At 35.4% G+C, this 16,562-nt stretch overlaps 2 protein-coding genes across 3 annotated transcripts; one reads left to right on the forward strand and one right to left on the reverse strand.

Moving 5' to 3' along the window:
• The first annotated feature begins 998 nt into the window (after positions 1 to 998).
• LOC113519386 (facilitated trehalose transporter Tret1-like) lies at positions 999 to 10,292 on the forward strand. Of its 2 annotated transcripts, none has more exons than XM_026904447.3 (5): positions 999 to 1,395; positions 3,103 to 3,158; positions 6,413 to 6,548; positions 7,958 to 8,103; positions 8,945 to 10,292. In XM_026904447.3, the coding sequence occupies exons 1-5, from the start codon at positions 1,383 to 1,385 to the stop codon at positions 10,100 to 10,102; spliced, it is 1,509 nt and encodes a 502-aa protein (XP_026760248.2). In that variant the 5' UTR covers positions 999 to 1,382; the 3' UTR covers positions 10,103 to 10,292. The 2 variants fall into 2 exon arrangements, with proteins under 2 accessions (XP_026760248.2, XP_031765476.2); XM_031909616.2 differs by having other exon boundaries at positions 1,000 to 1,192.
• A 62-nt stretch (positions 10,293 to 10,354) lies between these two features.
• LOC113519417 (facilitated trehalose transporter Tret1-like) lies at positions 10,355 to 14,797 on the reverse strand. Its single transcript, XM_026904519.3, has 3 exons — positions 14,615 to 14,797; positions 13,291 to 13,423; positions 10,355 to 12,786 (listed from the first exon to the last, which is right to left on the reverse strand). Exons 1-3 carry the CDS (start codon positions 14,645 to 14,647, stop codon positions 11,516 to 11,518), a joined length of 1,437 nt encoding a protein of 478 aa, XP_026760320.2. The 5' UTR covers positions 14,648 to 14,797; the 3' UTR covers positions 10,355 to 11,515.
• Positions 14,798 to 16,562: the final 1,765 nt, after the last annotated feature.

Below are 16,562 nucleotides of genomic sequence, written 5' to 3' on the forward strand. Positions count from 1 at the left end.
CAAATTATAACAGACACAGATATACATAGAACTAACAGTTAACAAATTACTTTAACTATTTAAATAAATATAGTTATCAGTAATAATCAGTTAATAATAATAGTCTATGCTTTGAGCAGAGTCAGTACTAGTAGAATTAGGGTTAAACTTACAATATCTTGACTCTAATATCACTACTAATTTAAATATACTTGTCATAGCTACAAAAAAACAACACTTTATAACTTCACTGAAAAACCCTCCAACGGTTCAACGCACAGATGAAAAGAGATCGATACACTCGCTGTCTCAAGCTCTCCCCTAGGGGGGAGCCGGGGAAACCTGTCCGGGCTTTTTTACCCCTAGAGATCGATTTGACGACAGCAAGCTATATATACATATATGCCACGTATTGATGGGGATATTCATCGCCAGTGGTCCTGTCAAAACCTCCCTAAGGCCAGTTATGTTCAGCAGTAGACAGTTAAAAGCTGAACTTCTAATGATGATTTACAAGTCCAAAGTGTAATGACAACAGTGGCGGTCCTCCACCGTGCGTTTTTCAAGGCACTTTCTTCCACGCACAACCACTCTTTGGAATCAACTTCCAGCAGCAGTATTTCCGAACCGATACGACAACATAACCTTCAAGAAAAGAGCATATTCCTTTTTAAAAGGCCGGCAGCACACTTGTAATGCTGTTGGTGTTGCGGGTGATCATGGGCGGCGGTAGTCACTTACCATCAGGTGAGCCGCATGCTCGATTGCCCCCTGTGTTGTATAAAAAAAAAACAGTGCTTCGAAGATCACAATCGTGTGCTCTGGATGCAAAGATGATATAGTTTCATTTAAACTATGCACAGTAAGTAGCCCCCGTACCGCGATATCGTCCCAAGTGCAAACGAAGGAGAAAGCCACTATCGCTGTCTCGGTCACGCGAACACAAAAGAACGTACCAGCGGTGGATGCATCAATAGAGATAAGAGGTCGCGCACACACACACAGGTAAACAGTTACCCAACTACAAAACCTCTAGCCAAATAGTACTCGAGCGACAAGTCCGAATTGTGTGAGAAGCAATGAAGCTATGAATGAGTTTGGGGAATTGTTACATCGCATACAGTCAATGCAGGTAGCAAACGAAAACAAAAGGTAGAGGATTGACGAGAGAACGGGCTACAGTCTAAAAACGGGGAAAGAATCAAATGAACGTGTAAGTACGAGGCAAGTAACTGTGATAAGAAATTGTCAGATATTCTTGCTTTGTTTATTTTCCAATGTGTGTAAAAAAACAAACGGACGTAACACTGTGGAACGTGTACAAAATTTAAGACAGCGATTAGTGAAAGTAGATAAATTAAATAACAATAAAAAAAATCGATCGATATTTTTAAGTTTTATATATGCACAAAAACGGTAAGTGTTTTTTTCTTTTTTTTTTTTAAATAATAATAATTTATTTGCTTGAAATGTGGCCTTTACATATGGACTTAAATAGTTGTGATGTTACACATTTCACCTTATCCAAATGCATGCAAATTATTGTCTTAGTACATATAAGTTGACTTACGTTTTTAATATATAAATTCAATAATTACATAATATATAATACAATAAGTGAAGTGGCGTGAATTTACTGGGTACAGAGGAATAACACCTGAGTCCTCAGGAATGGCAACGCATGGGCGGTGTCATGGTCGAAACAGTATACTCTGTTATGTCCATGGTACTGCTCATGTCTATAGGCGACGGTTACCACTTTCCATCAGGTGGACCGTCAGCTTGTTTGCCATTCTAAGTTGTATAAAATAAAAATCCGAATAATCACTTCAAACACATTGATACATAGTCATTATTACATTTAAAAGATTAAATATGTCCAGAAAGTGTGCATTGTAGACGATTTATTGTGTTTAAATAAACAAAAATAGAATATGTTAAAAAATAAAAATAGATTTGCATACCTTATATAGCTAAATCAGTAAGTTATAACAACTTACTGATTTAGTTATAAATCAGTTAAAAGAATCATGAATTTATTGGATTAACATTTGTTAAAGTGGCGCTACAAGACACGTGGCCATTACCTCATGGTATTTCATATTTAGGTACAAAGCATGTTGATTTTGAATACACCGGGTAGTCAGCAGTAGACACGTTCCGTAAATCTAAAAGGTAGTTTTTCAAAATGTAATGGTAAATAAGCCAATTTGTGTGCCAAATTTTAGTAGTGTATTGAAATTTACTAGTTGTTAAAGTGAAATAAATGCGAAAGTTTGTAACAAGGAATGGATGGATATTTGTTAGCCTTTTAGGTAATCAAAGCACGAGCGTCAATTGTATGCAAACTACCTACAATGCCATGTGTATTTAGTACAATCTGATATTAATTGTATTTTTACGATTCTGTAATGCATCTGGTATTACGCAAGCGCGAAGAAATTACTTTTTTGGCAAAATTTGAAAAACGACCGCAACTCTATTGATCAGACCTCGTGGTGGCTCCAATAGTAAGCTAAAAACGTCCATGAATAAGGTTAATTCACACATGAACCAATACTCTCCAATGTGCCAATGCGAGAGAGATATAATGGTATTTAATACCAGTAAAAAGTATTTACTGTTTTAATAAAGTACAACTTATTATTAACAAATAAATTAGTTGACAAAATATATGGAAGAAACGAAAGAGGTTTGTTTGAATCGAAGCTTTGGCGTTCCATTGTTTTTGCCTACCCTAATAGGAGACAGGCGTGACATATATGTATGTATTGACAAAATAAAGACATTTGCCTGCCGAGATTTTCCCAAGAGACTATAGCATGGGGGTAAAGAGATTTCTTCAGGGTCGGCAACGCGCGCGTAATACCTCTGGTATTACAGGCGTTCATAGGCTACGGTAACCGCTTACCATTAGGTGGGCCGTATGCTTGTTTGCCACCTCAGTGGTATAAAAAAAAAAATTCCCAGGACTGAAATCAAGAACACGGTCCCATGCCAATGATCGCTGAACCCTAAAAATATATTTTATAATCAGATGTAAACCGATAATGATAGTATATCTTATCATATGAGATACGCCATAAAATATTTTACATCACTGCATATTGTATTATTTTTTAGCTAGTGAAAGAATAATGGGGAAAAGGGACAGCAGATTCTCACCGTTCTTAAAACAGGTACGTTGTTTTTAATTAACTGTTATCACCACATTTTCCCGCGTAAATTTAAAAAGCACCCTATGTGTTATACATACATACCTGTACATACAAATATGTTTTGAGAAACAAGTACGAATGAATAAAACTAATATTTTTAATAGTAGAAAATAAAAAATTTGTTAAAATATATGTATAATATTATGCATTATATATAAAAAAGTATAAATAACCATGTTACAATCTGTATAATTAAAACTTAAATGCTGTTTGTTAGAAATCGCGTCGCTTGAGAGTGGCAGGATCCATTCCCTTCTCTCTGTTCATTCCACAATAGACTTCAAATTTCCCTACTTTTTTTAATTTGTTGTACTCAGCTAAATTTTTTGTCTGAAATTAGACAGAGCAATGTTTTGGATCAGTTAGTAAACAATTTTGTGTATTTGTTTTTTTTTTCATGCGACTAAGAATGGCAAACAAGCTGACGGTCCACCTGATGGAAAATGGTAACCGTCGCCTATAGACATGCATAGTACCATGGTTATAACAGAGTATACTCATAGTGTATTGCCCATAATACTCCTCGTGCGTTACCATCTCTGAGGGACTAAGGTGGTATGCCTTTACATCCTATAATTTCATTGATGTAACCCATTCATTGAACCGAAACACAGTCATGCAAATACGACTGCTTCACGGCAGAAACACGAAGTTGACAACTTTTATATAAAATCTCTCTGTGATAAAATAAAAAACTGGTTTTAATACAAATGTTAAAGTATTTTTATATACGATTAAAATTTGCTAAGTTGCCAAAATTAAAATAATTGATTTTAAGTTAAAAATGCACTATTTAAAGTGCAACATGTAAAGCATGCGTGTGAATTTTTAAAAATAGACAAAGAGAAAAGAAGTAAGAGAGCACAAATTATATTATACTTATCCAAAAGCAAAAGAGAAAAAAAACCCAAAATATAGAAACTCATGCCAAACGACTTGAACAGAATCTTCGACGTCTTCTTAAATAAATATGACAAAAATCTTGAATTGGCGAGCGAATTTCTAGGTATTCTAATCTTAATTCCTAAAAATTTTATTTAGTTTAAACATTCTAAGAGTTTCATAGACATACTTTATTAAGACCATTATTTTTCATTCAGTCAAATTCAGCGTGGCTAGATTAGGATTTTCGTAATTTTATATAAGAATTTTTCTATTTGCGATATTTTAGGGAAATGAAATGTTTGGAGAAAATTGAAATAGTTTTGGAGATATTTGAGTAATTTTTTCTGGATATTTTGCGTCTTATCTTTAGTACTTGAAAACTCAGTACAATTATATAAAGTACATAATTACAGTAAAATAAATGACTGAAGGTACATAATGGGAAGAGAAGTAAAGGGAAAAGTAAAAAACGTATTGAAAAACGATTCAATTCTGTGATATGAGTAAAAATCGATTTGTAGAAAAAGTATTCGTCCGTAAATGAAACGATTGATTGATTGCTACTACTCTTGATTGATTCAATTTTGGTCTTGCGTTATTCTTTTCCTCTAAATCTATTCGTGTTTTTACCGAGAAGCAATTATGTTTGCATAGCCGTGTTTCGGTTTGAAGGATGGGATATAGCAGTGAATTTACAGGGTAATTTTTATTTACTCTTTATTGCTCTATTTAAATACTAAAGGCGGTATTATCGCTAAAGCAATCTCTTTCAGACAACCTTTGGGTAGAGAACAAAAAATCTTTGCTCTTTATTATCAAGTCTACTTGCACCTCACTCTTGGTCACACGCGAGACGCGTGCTTATTGCAATAGTTTTTTTAAGACATGACAGTGGAACGATAAACATTGTTGTGGTATCAGAAATCACTACCAGGTGTAGCTACTCTTGTCGTCACCTGAATTAAACACATTAAAGTTTAGTAGTTTATAATTTTGAATTTAATCAAACTTGTATTATAATTTTTACTCGTCGTCGACATATTGTTTACACTCCGTTTGACAATTGAATGACATATTAAATATCAATTCTGACAGATAGTATTGACAGCTTACACAGATACTAAAACACTACATCAGGGTAGGGGTCAGTTGACCAATCGAAACAAATTCGCCAGGAAATTACCAAAATGGTTTCACAGAAAGGGAACAACTAGGATCCATTTTTATTAGTAAATGTAAAAAAACTAAATCACTAATAATAATCTAGTTCTTTTAGCAAGCATTCTCAAGAGAGGATTATCTAATTTATTTACAAACATGTTCAGGATATTGCTGTTAATATTATTTGTTGTTTTGTTGGGACAATTCGACCCTAAACACCATTGATTCCTTCTTTCCCCTCTCCCCCTTTTTCGGTATTAATGAGGTATTTATATTAATATATTTTTTTTTTCAAAAAAAGGCAGTAAGAAGGAATTGCTTATAATAGGGTATCATAAAATATTTTGAAACGTGATATCTGTGACTAATATTTGCTACCAGATTTGGATAACACCTGTATTATGAGTCTCCACAAGGTCACTTTAATATGATGACGATGATAAACAATCATGATACTTTATATCTTTGTTTTTTTTTTATCTTTTGCGACAAAATCTTCATTATTGACAATTCGTATCTCCCTAGTTAATCTATGATTAATAATCTATGTTGTCATGTACTTATATAAAAACGTTTATTGCATAATGCATGTTTCTATGCAAGTATACATAGGTAATACTCGTATATGGAGGAAACTCGTGAACTCAGTCTTCACACATCATGTACTTAGATATAAATAAAAGCAGATATCTATATTCGTTTTTAACTGACTTCAAAACGAAGGAACTCCTTGTATTTTTTTGTTTGTCATAACTAAGGCCCTGGTTGCCTTGATTAAAGAATTTATTTATAATTTCGTCAGTTCTGAAACGATTTGGAAAATTCTTTCTTTTATTTATCTGAAAGGATTTACTTACAAATTGGTTCTATAGTAATTTTATCGAAATCCATTTTGATAAAAAATCAAATGAAACCCGTCTAAAAGTCTAATCTTTCAGATAAAGAAAGAATTTCCAAATCGGTTTATAAATGACGAAGTTTTGAGGTGATAAACGTCCTCCTTTTTTGAAGTAGGTTGAAAGTTGCATGTCCCATCCACACACGTGTTGAGCATGTAGAACAAGAAAACCCGTGCACAATATATTTATAATCTATATACATAGATACCAAATATTCATATCAAGATTGGCAAAAAAATTAATATCGTTCTATCAACTTCTCTTCTCTAGTGCTTTGTGACGGCATCAGTATGCTGCAATATAGTGGGCCACGGCTGCATCCTCGGCTTCCCTGCAGTCCTGCTGCCCCAGCTCCACCAGCCGAATAGTCTAATACCGCTCTCTAAGTCCGCCGAGTCATGGATAGGTAAGCAAATACCTTGAATTGGGGGGGAAGGAATTATTAAGAATGCGGACTGCAAGTCCCAGGTATATTGCTGGTAATTACCTCGGCGTAGTCCACCTGGAAACTATCGTACTGAATACCAGGTGTATTCATTGCAATGGGCTAACTGACCTGCCCTTTCATTCTCACCTATGATCCCTTACTGGTGCCCCGCCAGCGTATACCGTTAGCGCAGGCGGGATTACCATTCCATTATCATCCATTAAAAAAAAAACTACTTGGAATATCATCCTTATAACCATGAAAATCCTTATATTATTTTTAGAAAATTCACACCTCTCCTCTAAAGGAGAGGAGATGGCAAACTAACCCCCGGCAGAAGCACAGTCGGCCGGGGTTTAGAGCCCCAGCGAGAGAAACCGGCGTACAATTCAGCCAGTATCTAAGAGCACCGCTTTCTGCATCTTTCCCGGATGTTAGCCGCCTCGGAATCCCAACCGTCTGAGATGTTGTTCCAGGCTGGTTGGGATAAGATATTTTTATCATTAATGAGCGTATTCCTTTAATTGTGTAATGTGTTAATATTGCAACTGTTATGTAGCATAAAAATATTTTAATTTGGCTATAACGTCGTCAGATAGATGGTGTCGTGGTGGGTCGGGTTATTGAGTTCCCCAAAATATGGTTGAGCGCAATGATAGCTGGCTCACCCGTCATACTCGTGAACGGATGCTGCCTGTAGAGTCCGATCATTGCAACCGATTTATTTTATTGATTTATTTTAATTATATACTATATATACACTAGTGGAAAAAATTAAAGAATTTTGGCGATTTTTCAAATGGCTGTATCATTGATAAAAATGGTCGTATTGAAGTAAAAAAAAAACAGCAATTTAAAGCTTGAAGTTTCTAATTTTGGAATTTTCCAAAAAAAAATTTAAGTAACACGTATCGCACAATCTGAATGAGTATTATTAGAAAAAAAAGTTATATTTTTTTCGACCTTATTTTTGGTGTACGGACTTGAAAAAAAAATTTTCGTGTTAACCACCTTATGGATTAGATAGGTTGTTCATTTAGCTTCAATTTCGTTTCTTTTTGGTTTCGATACGACCATTTCCCGCTGAGCTATCAGACTTTGAATGAAAATGGATCATATTCTTCATTCATCGATATCTCGGAAAACAATAGTTGCACAGAAAATTGACGCTGAGATTTAGAAACTTTAAAAAATTCACTACGAGGTTTTGACACGGCTTTTTCAAAATCGTAAATAATAGGACTTTTAGGGTCTTATAAAAAATCACATGCCACATTGAGAATTCTTTTATTCTATGTTATTGATGATAAAGAAATATGTTCGGCAGTGAGTCTGGACTTAAGTGAGAAGTGATGTAAATTCTATAATAATTAATTTTATGTCCACAGCCTCTATAATTGGTGTGACACTGCTAGTGGGAGGTTTTGTGACCCCGCCGATCATGTCACGGTACGGCCGCAAGATCGCTCATATAGCTCTCACCATACCAGCCCTTGTTGGATGGTTTGTTAGCATCTGCGCCACTACTTTTGAGGTAACGACCCGATTATAGCTTAGTCTTTGATGCTATAGACACAACAACAGATAACAGATGGCAAAGTAATGAAGATTCTTGTCTTTTTTTTATACCACTGAGGTGGCAAACAAGTATACAACCCACCTGATGGTAAGCGATTACTGTAGCCTGCAATACCAGGGGTATTACGCCCGCGTTGCCAACCCTGAAGAAACCTCTTTACTTCCCTTTTGAAGAACCCCATGCTGTAGTCTCTTGGGAAAAACTCGGCAGGGAGTTCATTCCATAACCACAGTGTTCGTGAGAGAAAACATCTCTGAAACCGCGTTGTATGCGACCATCTAGACTGTAGGGTATGAGGGTGAACTCCCTGTGGATGGCGAGCCGTACGATGGGAGAAAGTCTTGTGTTGCCTGTTATCACTATGACTTCCTATTCTATATGACATGGATAACATAACATAAAATATGCAGTACTTTCTGTTACTCATGTCTATATACAACGGTTACCCACTTAGCATATGTGAGCTATCAGTTTGTTTACCATTTTCTATGACATAAGGCAAGAAATATATAGTTACTGACATCCGCTTTGGATAGTCCGAGAAGAAAATTAGTTCGTCTCCGCGGGTTAATAGTTGGTTAATATTGTCTCGGGAAATTTTATAAAATGAAACCACATTTATTCCTATTTTTATTATATTGTACTAAAATTTTATTATATAAAAAAAGAATCCAAAAAGAGGCATCTTGCGCAACAATTCTCCTGAAGACAATAACTATTGTTAATATACTTCTACCACATTTATTATGATAATTTTTAATCTATTATAATTCTTAAAAAAAATCTCGTCTTTCAGGTGCTCTTCATTGGCAGAATATTGCAAGGTCTATCATTTGGTATGCTCAGTCCACTACGGTCCGTACTTATTGGGGAGTACGCCAGTCCAAAAAACAGAGGAGCTTTCCTCACCATGGTCTCCCTGGCCCAAGCCTTTGGGATATTCTTCGTTCACCTGGTGGGGTCTATTCTCAGCTGGCAAAAAACTGCGGTCATCTGTGTGTTCTTCCCATTCTTCAGTTTGATCATGACAATTTATTCACCAGAATCTCCAAGTTGGCTAGCATCTCAAGGCAAATATGACAAATGTAGAAAAGTTTTCCGATGGCTGAGAGGTGACGAGGAAGAACAAGAGTTAGAACAAATGATATGTGTACAAATACAAAATACGAAAGCTAAAACGGAGAAAGAAATAAAGAAGCAGAATTACATCGAGGAGTCGATAGCTACAGTGAGAAAGAGAGAATTTTACGTCCCAATAATCATAATGTTACATGCCTTTTGTATGATCCACTTCTCAGGTGGAACCACAATGGCCTCGTACTCCACAAAGATAATAGGTTTAATAATGGGGCCGGAAGCAAACGCTCACTTTTGGATGATTCAATTGGATACACAAAGGTTAATTTTGAACACTGTCGCTGTGTACGTAATAAATAAAGTAAGGAGACGAACAATGCTGTTCTCAGTTGGAAGTTTGTCAGTGGTTGCACATTTGGCCATTGCTGCTTACGTATACTTGAAGACTGAGAATCTTCTCCCATATGACTCTCAATGGATACCTGTTCTATTGATTAATATTCAAATTGCCGCTGTCGCTTTGGGTATGGTGCCTTTACCGAGCGTGATAGCTGGTGAGGTGATCCCGTTGCAATATAAGAGCATAAGTGGCACAGTTAGTAACTGGTCACTGGCTGGATTTTTGTTTTTTGCATTAAAAACATTCTCGTCGTTAATCGAGAGTGTAGGTATACAAGGAACTTACGTTATATACGCTGCAGTTATTGCTTATAATTTGATCATAATGTGGTTCCTGTTGCCTGAGACTAAAGGAAAGACATTACAGAGAATAGAAGAGGAATTAAGAGGTAGACCTTTAATTCAAGAAGAGGTAAGAAGTAAAAAATCATTAGAGGACCTAACAGATATTAAAGTAAAAGAGTCTCTAGAGAGCTAGTAGATAGGTAGTCCCTAATTAATAAAGTGAAACATGATATATTGATTTACGTCATGTACATTAAATTTATTTAGATTATATGAGTTTAATTGTGAGAAAATCATGACAAAATGTATAAGTATAGGTACAAAGCAGTGATATTTGCAATAAGATTTTTAATATTGTAAATGTATCCTTAATTGTGATATGATTGTTATACTCCACATTAAATTAAGAATTAAATTTAATGTAAATAAAAAACATTAAAATTAATTAAGTATAATAAATTTTATGATAAAACTCGACGTGTCATTAAACATTCCTGAATTGACCTGGAAGATCATTCTTCGCCATCCAATTAGCAATTGAATGAATGAATTTATTCCAAACTCCAAACCACACATTGTGATATCGTCCATCATCATACCGTTAACGATCCCTGCTGACTATAGAACCCCCCTCCCCCATTAAGAAGGGTTTGCTGGTAGTTGCCACGCTTGGCAGGTATGTTGGTTGGTTATCGTCCATACCAGTCAAATATCAATATATTGAAATATGAGCGAGTTCTTCTTTTCGATATTATATATTGGATAACCTTTATCTAATATATTTGTTATTGGGCCAATATACTTTTTTTATACAACTTAGAATGGCACACAAGCTGACGGCCCACCTGATGGAAATGACCTATAGACATGACCAGTACCATGGACATAACAGAGTATACTGTTTCGCCCATAATACCCCCCATGCGTTGCCATTCCTGAGGACTCAGGTACTCTGTACCCTGTAAATTCACGCCATATCGCACCCTTCAAACCGAAACACAGCCATGCAAATACAACTGCTTCACGGTAGAAACACGAATGAAACAGAGGTGTCCAAGCAAACGACTTTTGTACAAAGTCTCCCTAGCGTACCGAATACATTTTACTACAGTAAAATATCTCATTCCTACTAGAAAATGCAACTATTTAATGAACGTAGCTAGTTTTAAAAGAAATAACCGTGATATAAGTTGAATAACATGATTAAGATAGGAACCAATAGCAATTTTGTTCGTAAGTGTCTACTTGAGTCAATAAAAAACTATGTTACACTCATTTCCGGCCAACTCCAAAACAGTGTTATTCATCTTATAACAAAAACAAAGTCGATTACTTGCTTTATTTAAATAAACATGCATGAAAATCCTCATATGAATAAATAAATGTTATTGTTTAATAAAAAAAGAGAAATTTTAATAAAAAAAAAATGTTTATCGAAAAGATCAGCAGTTGGTTTTTACTGTCATACAATCTATTGATAACAGGTAGCCACGAGGGAGTATTATAAACACTCTAGATGTTACAAATTAGAATGTCAACACCTTAACTCACAAATTCAGAGAAGATCTTAGCCGTTAAGACGTATGTGTCTCAAGAATAACAGGAATCAACACGATGTCACTTCATCTGATAGTTTTTCCCTATAATCAGGCTTCTTCCAATACGTTTCTTCAATATGCTGTAGAGTTTCATCCTTTGTCTCCGGCAGAATAGTTATAACAACAACTAATGCGTAAACTATCAGACTACTATATAAACAGTATGTTCCCGAAAGTCCAATACTGGAGAACAAATACGGCAGAGTTTTCATTTTAACAGTAATATTAACAGCCAGGAACAAAACTATTATCATACTACTCACGCCCTTATATTCCAAGGGGAAGATTTCGCCAGCTATAATATTGACTAGAGGTTGTATTCCCATGCCAACGGTGATAATTAGGAAATAAACTAGCGCCACTGCTATTGGGGCATAATAAAATACATTACTGTCTTTGGCGTAAGAGAAAGCAGCTGTTAACAGATAAACTAAGATGTTTAAACCCACAAACATGATAACCATAGGTCGTCTCTTGAATTTTGAATGTACGAATATGCCGCATCCTTTCGCCAGTAATCTCACAACGTCCATGCCAATCAACCAGTTGTATACGTTGATATCGTCTCTTGTGAGCTTATGGAGTATATAGATGCCATGGATATCCATCATCATAGACCCAGACCATACGTTTATGACGTCTAAATGCAACATTGCTATCAGCGGCTTGTAAAATTCTGATTTCTTCGATATGCAAAGCATATATTGACTTTTAGTTTTAATTTTTTTGAGCAATCCAATTTCCTTGTTCGTTTTAGATTCCTTTCTATATATGTCAGCTTTGATCATAGCTTCCAATTCCTCCTCTTCCTCCAGACCTCGCAACCAGTGAAATACTTTTCTGCATTCATCGTATCTTTCACGTGTGGCCAGGAACACGGGAGTTTCGGGTGACATCATAATTATGATTGCATCAAAAACTGTTAAACCCAAACAGAACATTGCAGTTTTGCGCCAAGTCAAAACAGATCCGAGTGTGTGCACTGTCATAGACCCTAATGACAATGATAGAGTCATCATTGTTAGAAACCCGCCCCTATACCTTGGCGTTGTGTATTCTCCCACCAGAATTGGTCCTGACAGACTTGAAATACCAAGTGCAACACCTTGAATGAATCTTGCGAATAGAATGAATTCGGCATCATTAGCAATGACGGTACAGAGCCATCCTATGATCATTATGACACAGCTGATGAGGTTCGCTTTCCTTCGTCCATATCGGTTTAGTATAAACGGTGTCACTAACGCTCCGGGGATTAATGAGATTCCATAGATAGAGGCTGTAACAATACAAACATAAAAATCACTTCGATGCAAAAATAATAATGAACCTACTACTATGTTACTACCTAGAATCATGCAACTCACACAGAAGCATAAATAAAAAAAAAACTAAGTATAACAATATAATTAAAAACAATACAAACTACAAAAAAAAAAGTGCAAGTGTGTGCTCGTATGCGTATGTGTGTCGCAATGTTTTGTAAAATAGGTCCGTGCTCAGCATATTGCTGCAGCGTTTGATGCGATACAGCGATGTTTTTCAACACAAATCAAATACAAATGACAATGTAAAAGTTTAGAAAGAAAAAACTGATAGTTTTGCTCGAGTAAATTCAAATAGAAATACAATTCTTTGCAAATAAAATGTAGCCAAATTTCATGGAGATTAGTTGATAAAAGTTGATAATGTGCCAAAGACGTGGGAAACAAAAAAAAATTACTTTAACAGTTTTTAATATAATATTAGCAAATATACGAAGTACTTTTTAAACAGTACTTACCGATCCATGTTTCTGTATTACTATTAATGACCATCGTTTTATCTTGGCATAGTTGGGGCAACAATATCGCAGAAAATCCCCCAACCAAACAATGTTCCATCATGCTCAGAGACACGCCGGCAGTCACTAAGCACTGCAATCAAATAAGTGTATGTACTAATCTATGTAGTTATGACTTTATCTCTGATGAGCTACTCAAAGGTGATCATAAAAGAAACGTCATATAGAGTTAAAAAAAATGCATATTTTGTTCTGCAAATAAATAAAAAAAAAAACGCTATTAAATTTGCATTGTTTAAAAAAAATTATAACCGGTATCACTCGAGATAATGTAACGATTCTAACGATGGAATATATATATATATATATATATATATATATATATATATATATATATATATATATATATATATATATATATATATATATATATATATATATATATATATATATATATATATATATATATAAATCTTTTCAGACACTTTTTTTATACTACTGAGTGAGGTGGAAAACAAGTATATGGCGTTAATAAGCCCACCTGATAAAGTAGTTACCGTAGCCTATGAACGACTGCAATGCCAGGGTCATTACACGTGCGTTGCCACCCTGAAGAAACCTCTTACCCATTTTTGAAAAACCCCATGCCTCATGCCATTGTCTCTTGGAAAAACCACGCTAGCGAGTTCATTCCATAACCTAAACGTTAGTAAGCTTTCAGGCATTTAGAAGTTATAGTAAGGTAAAGGAATTTGCATAAATATAGGAACTTTGATAACATTACATTTCTCTTTTCAACAGTTGTGTAATTACTTGCTATGTCCGGCATTTCATCCACGTCACAAGGACATATTCATTGCTTATAATTAAATAATTCTATGTTCCTCTCCATACCAAGTCCTACTTGTACGCCAAACAAAACGATTGCTTATGTTTTAAAACACCAAGAGGTAATAATAGACAAATTCAATTTCACGTTCATAATACTTGTATTGGTAAAAACATTGGCTCGCGACACTCCGCTTTTTGCGTTTCTCTACTCTACAAAGCAAATTCCGTCTTCATTCGAAACACCAGAATGAACATCACTTCATCATCAGCAAGAAAATGATAAACTTATCTTCCGAAGAAGGTGACGGTTTTTTTAATGATACAATGATAAGTGCCTTTTATCTGGATTACATGATCTATAGGCAAGCGCACTCCGATTGAAATATCACCATTCTATCGTTATGAAAGACTTATAGTTAGTAGTAACCAAAAAATGGCCTGAACAAAACACAGATTACCTATAATCAAACTTCCTAAATTTAACGGCACTCACCTGTCTATAAATATGGGTTACTTTTGGTAACATTTTAAAGCAATCACTTTTTCTTTGTTCTGTATTAATAAAAAATGTATCAAGCGCTTGTTACGCATAGTTGTGGCCTGAATAATGATACTGGTGATTTTATATCATCTAATAAATTTAAAAAAATATGTAAAAACATTGTTATCTTTTAATTATTCGTGTACAATATACTCGGATAACTGTTTTACATATATACACAATAAACAATAGGTTTTTAACCGAGGAAAAACAATTGACAAGGAAGTTACCAATTCAAAAGGTAAAATTTTTAATGAAAAGACTTCGTATTTATTTTTTTCTATAAAAAAAATATTTTTTATTGCACATATACTGTTGCAGACGATACTACGAATATCTGCAAGTTTTACAATGCCCGTGAAATACATGTCATGTAATAATTTATATAAAAACCTCGCGGTCCATCCCCTGGAAACCATCAAAACCACCAACCATTCAATTCCATTGGACTTCATCACGATGGGCCAACTGACCTGCCTTTTTCATTTTTACCTATGATCCCTTACTGGTGCCCCGCCAAAGCCAAAGCCCCGTTAGCGCAAACGGGGTTACCATTCCATTATCATCCATTTAAAAAAAAATACTAAGACGTCATTAAACAAATCGTAATTAGTCGTCATGATGAAGTCAATCTCAACTTTTGTGTGCCCCGGTGGGGCTAGCCCAGGTTTATTTTCTGTATGGCCGCTTTTGGAAGAAAGGATCTCTGCTCTCTCTCTGACATCAGTCCATATTGGTCACACGCATACTTACGTAGGCGGAATTAAACAAAATAATCCTAATAAACTAGCGAAGTGGACACCCAATTCCATAAATATACCCTTTTGGCTGCCCTTTATGATCCTAGCTTTTTCCAGATTATCGTAATAGAAAGAAAGAATTTATACATAGAATCATACAACTCACACAGTAGATTAAATGAAAAAACTAAGTATAATAATATAATTAAAAACAAAACAAACAACAGAAAGTAATATACTTTATACTAAGTCTATGAATAATAAGTGCAAATGTGTACTCGTGTGCGTGTGTGTCGCAATGTTCTGTGAAATAGGGAGGTTAGTCCATATTGCTAGCAATATACGCTATCAGGTCGACCTCCACGCTGTTCCCTGTCCTCCACGCTGGATACAATTTATCGTTAAATTCATCACGATGGGCTAACTGATCTGTCATTTCATCCTCAGCTATCATCCCTCACTGGTGCCTCGCTAGCGTATACCGATAGCGCAGGCAGGGTTATCATTGAGAGGAGGCCTGCCCTACACCACCTACAGGGCGGGCCGTCGCGTTGGATACTCGGTAGTCGTACAAACGGGAACCCGGGATCCAACATAAGCGCCTCGAGGTACGTCGTGTGGTTTTTAGTGGGTACGAATCCCACACACCCCAGCTGCCCTCCCTCCGGCAGGTGGGACGGTCTTTCCGAAGATTTTCCACACGGAAAAAAAAGGCGGGGTTATCATTCGATTATCATCCATTAAGTAAATATAAAAAAAAGCATATTGCTGCAGTTTGAAGTACTACAGCGCTGTTTTCAACGCCAACCATGGCGTCCCAGGTAGAGATAATATACCACCTATATGTTGATACTCTGAGCGATTACATATATATATGTATATATTTTAAAAATCTTTTTGCTCGTAGTTTCCTTTATAGAACTATGCAATGTAAGAGACCTGGCTCCGGTATGATGTACCTAATAATATTTATTCAAAGAAGTAAATACTTAAAAATACCATAATTTCAGCACTTAATTGTCCATTTCCGAAAATAGATCTCTCTCGTGGAACTCTCTCTCGTACGAAGACCAGTCTAAAGTAAGCTCGTCTTTGTATAATATTAGGAAATGTCTCCCTAAATTCTCGGAGCAGATTACACTTGGCTATTTTTTCCCAAA

The sequence above is a fragment of the Galleria mellonella genome, unplaced genomic scaffold, assembly GCF_026898425.1.
Source record: "Galleria mellonella isolate WM207_F2 unplaced genomic scaffold, CSIRO_AGI_GalMel_v1 utg352, whole genome shotgun sequence".
Classification (NCBI taxonomy): Eukaryota; Metazoa; Arthropoda; class Insecta; order Lepidoptera; family Pyralidae; genus Galleria; species Galleria mellonella.

Coding starts and splice junctions, on each gene's coding strand:
- LOC113519386 (XM_026904447.3), top strand. Junction 3,159..6,412: donor TCTCACCGTTCTTAAAACAG/GTACGTTGTTTT, acceptor TCTCTTCTCTAG/TGCTTTGTGACGGCATCAGT. Junction 8,104..8,944: donor TCTGCGCCACTACTTTTGAG/GTAACGACCCGA, acceptor CTCGTCTTTCAG/GTGCTCTTCATTGGCAGAAT.
- LOC113519417 (XM_026904519.3), bottom strand. CDS start 14,647: ATGTTACCAAAAGTAACCCATATTTATAGACAG. Junction 13,424..14,614: donor TAACCCATATTTATAGACAG/GTGAGTGCCGTT, acceptor ATTTGATTGCAG/TGCTTAGTGACTGCCGGCGT. Junction 12,787..13,290: donor TAATACAGAAACATGGATCG/GTAAGTACTGTT, acceptor GTATTGTTACAG/CCTCTATCTATGGAATCTCA.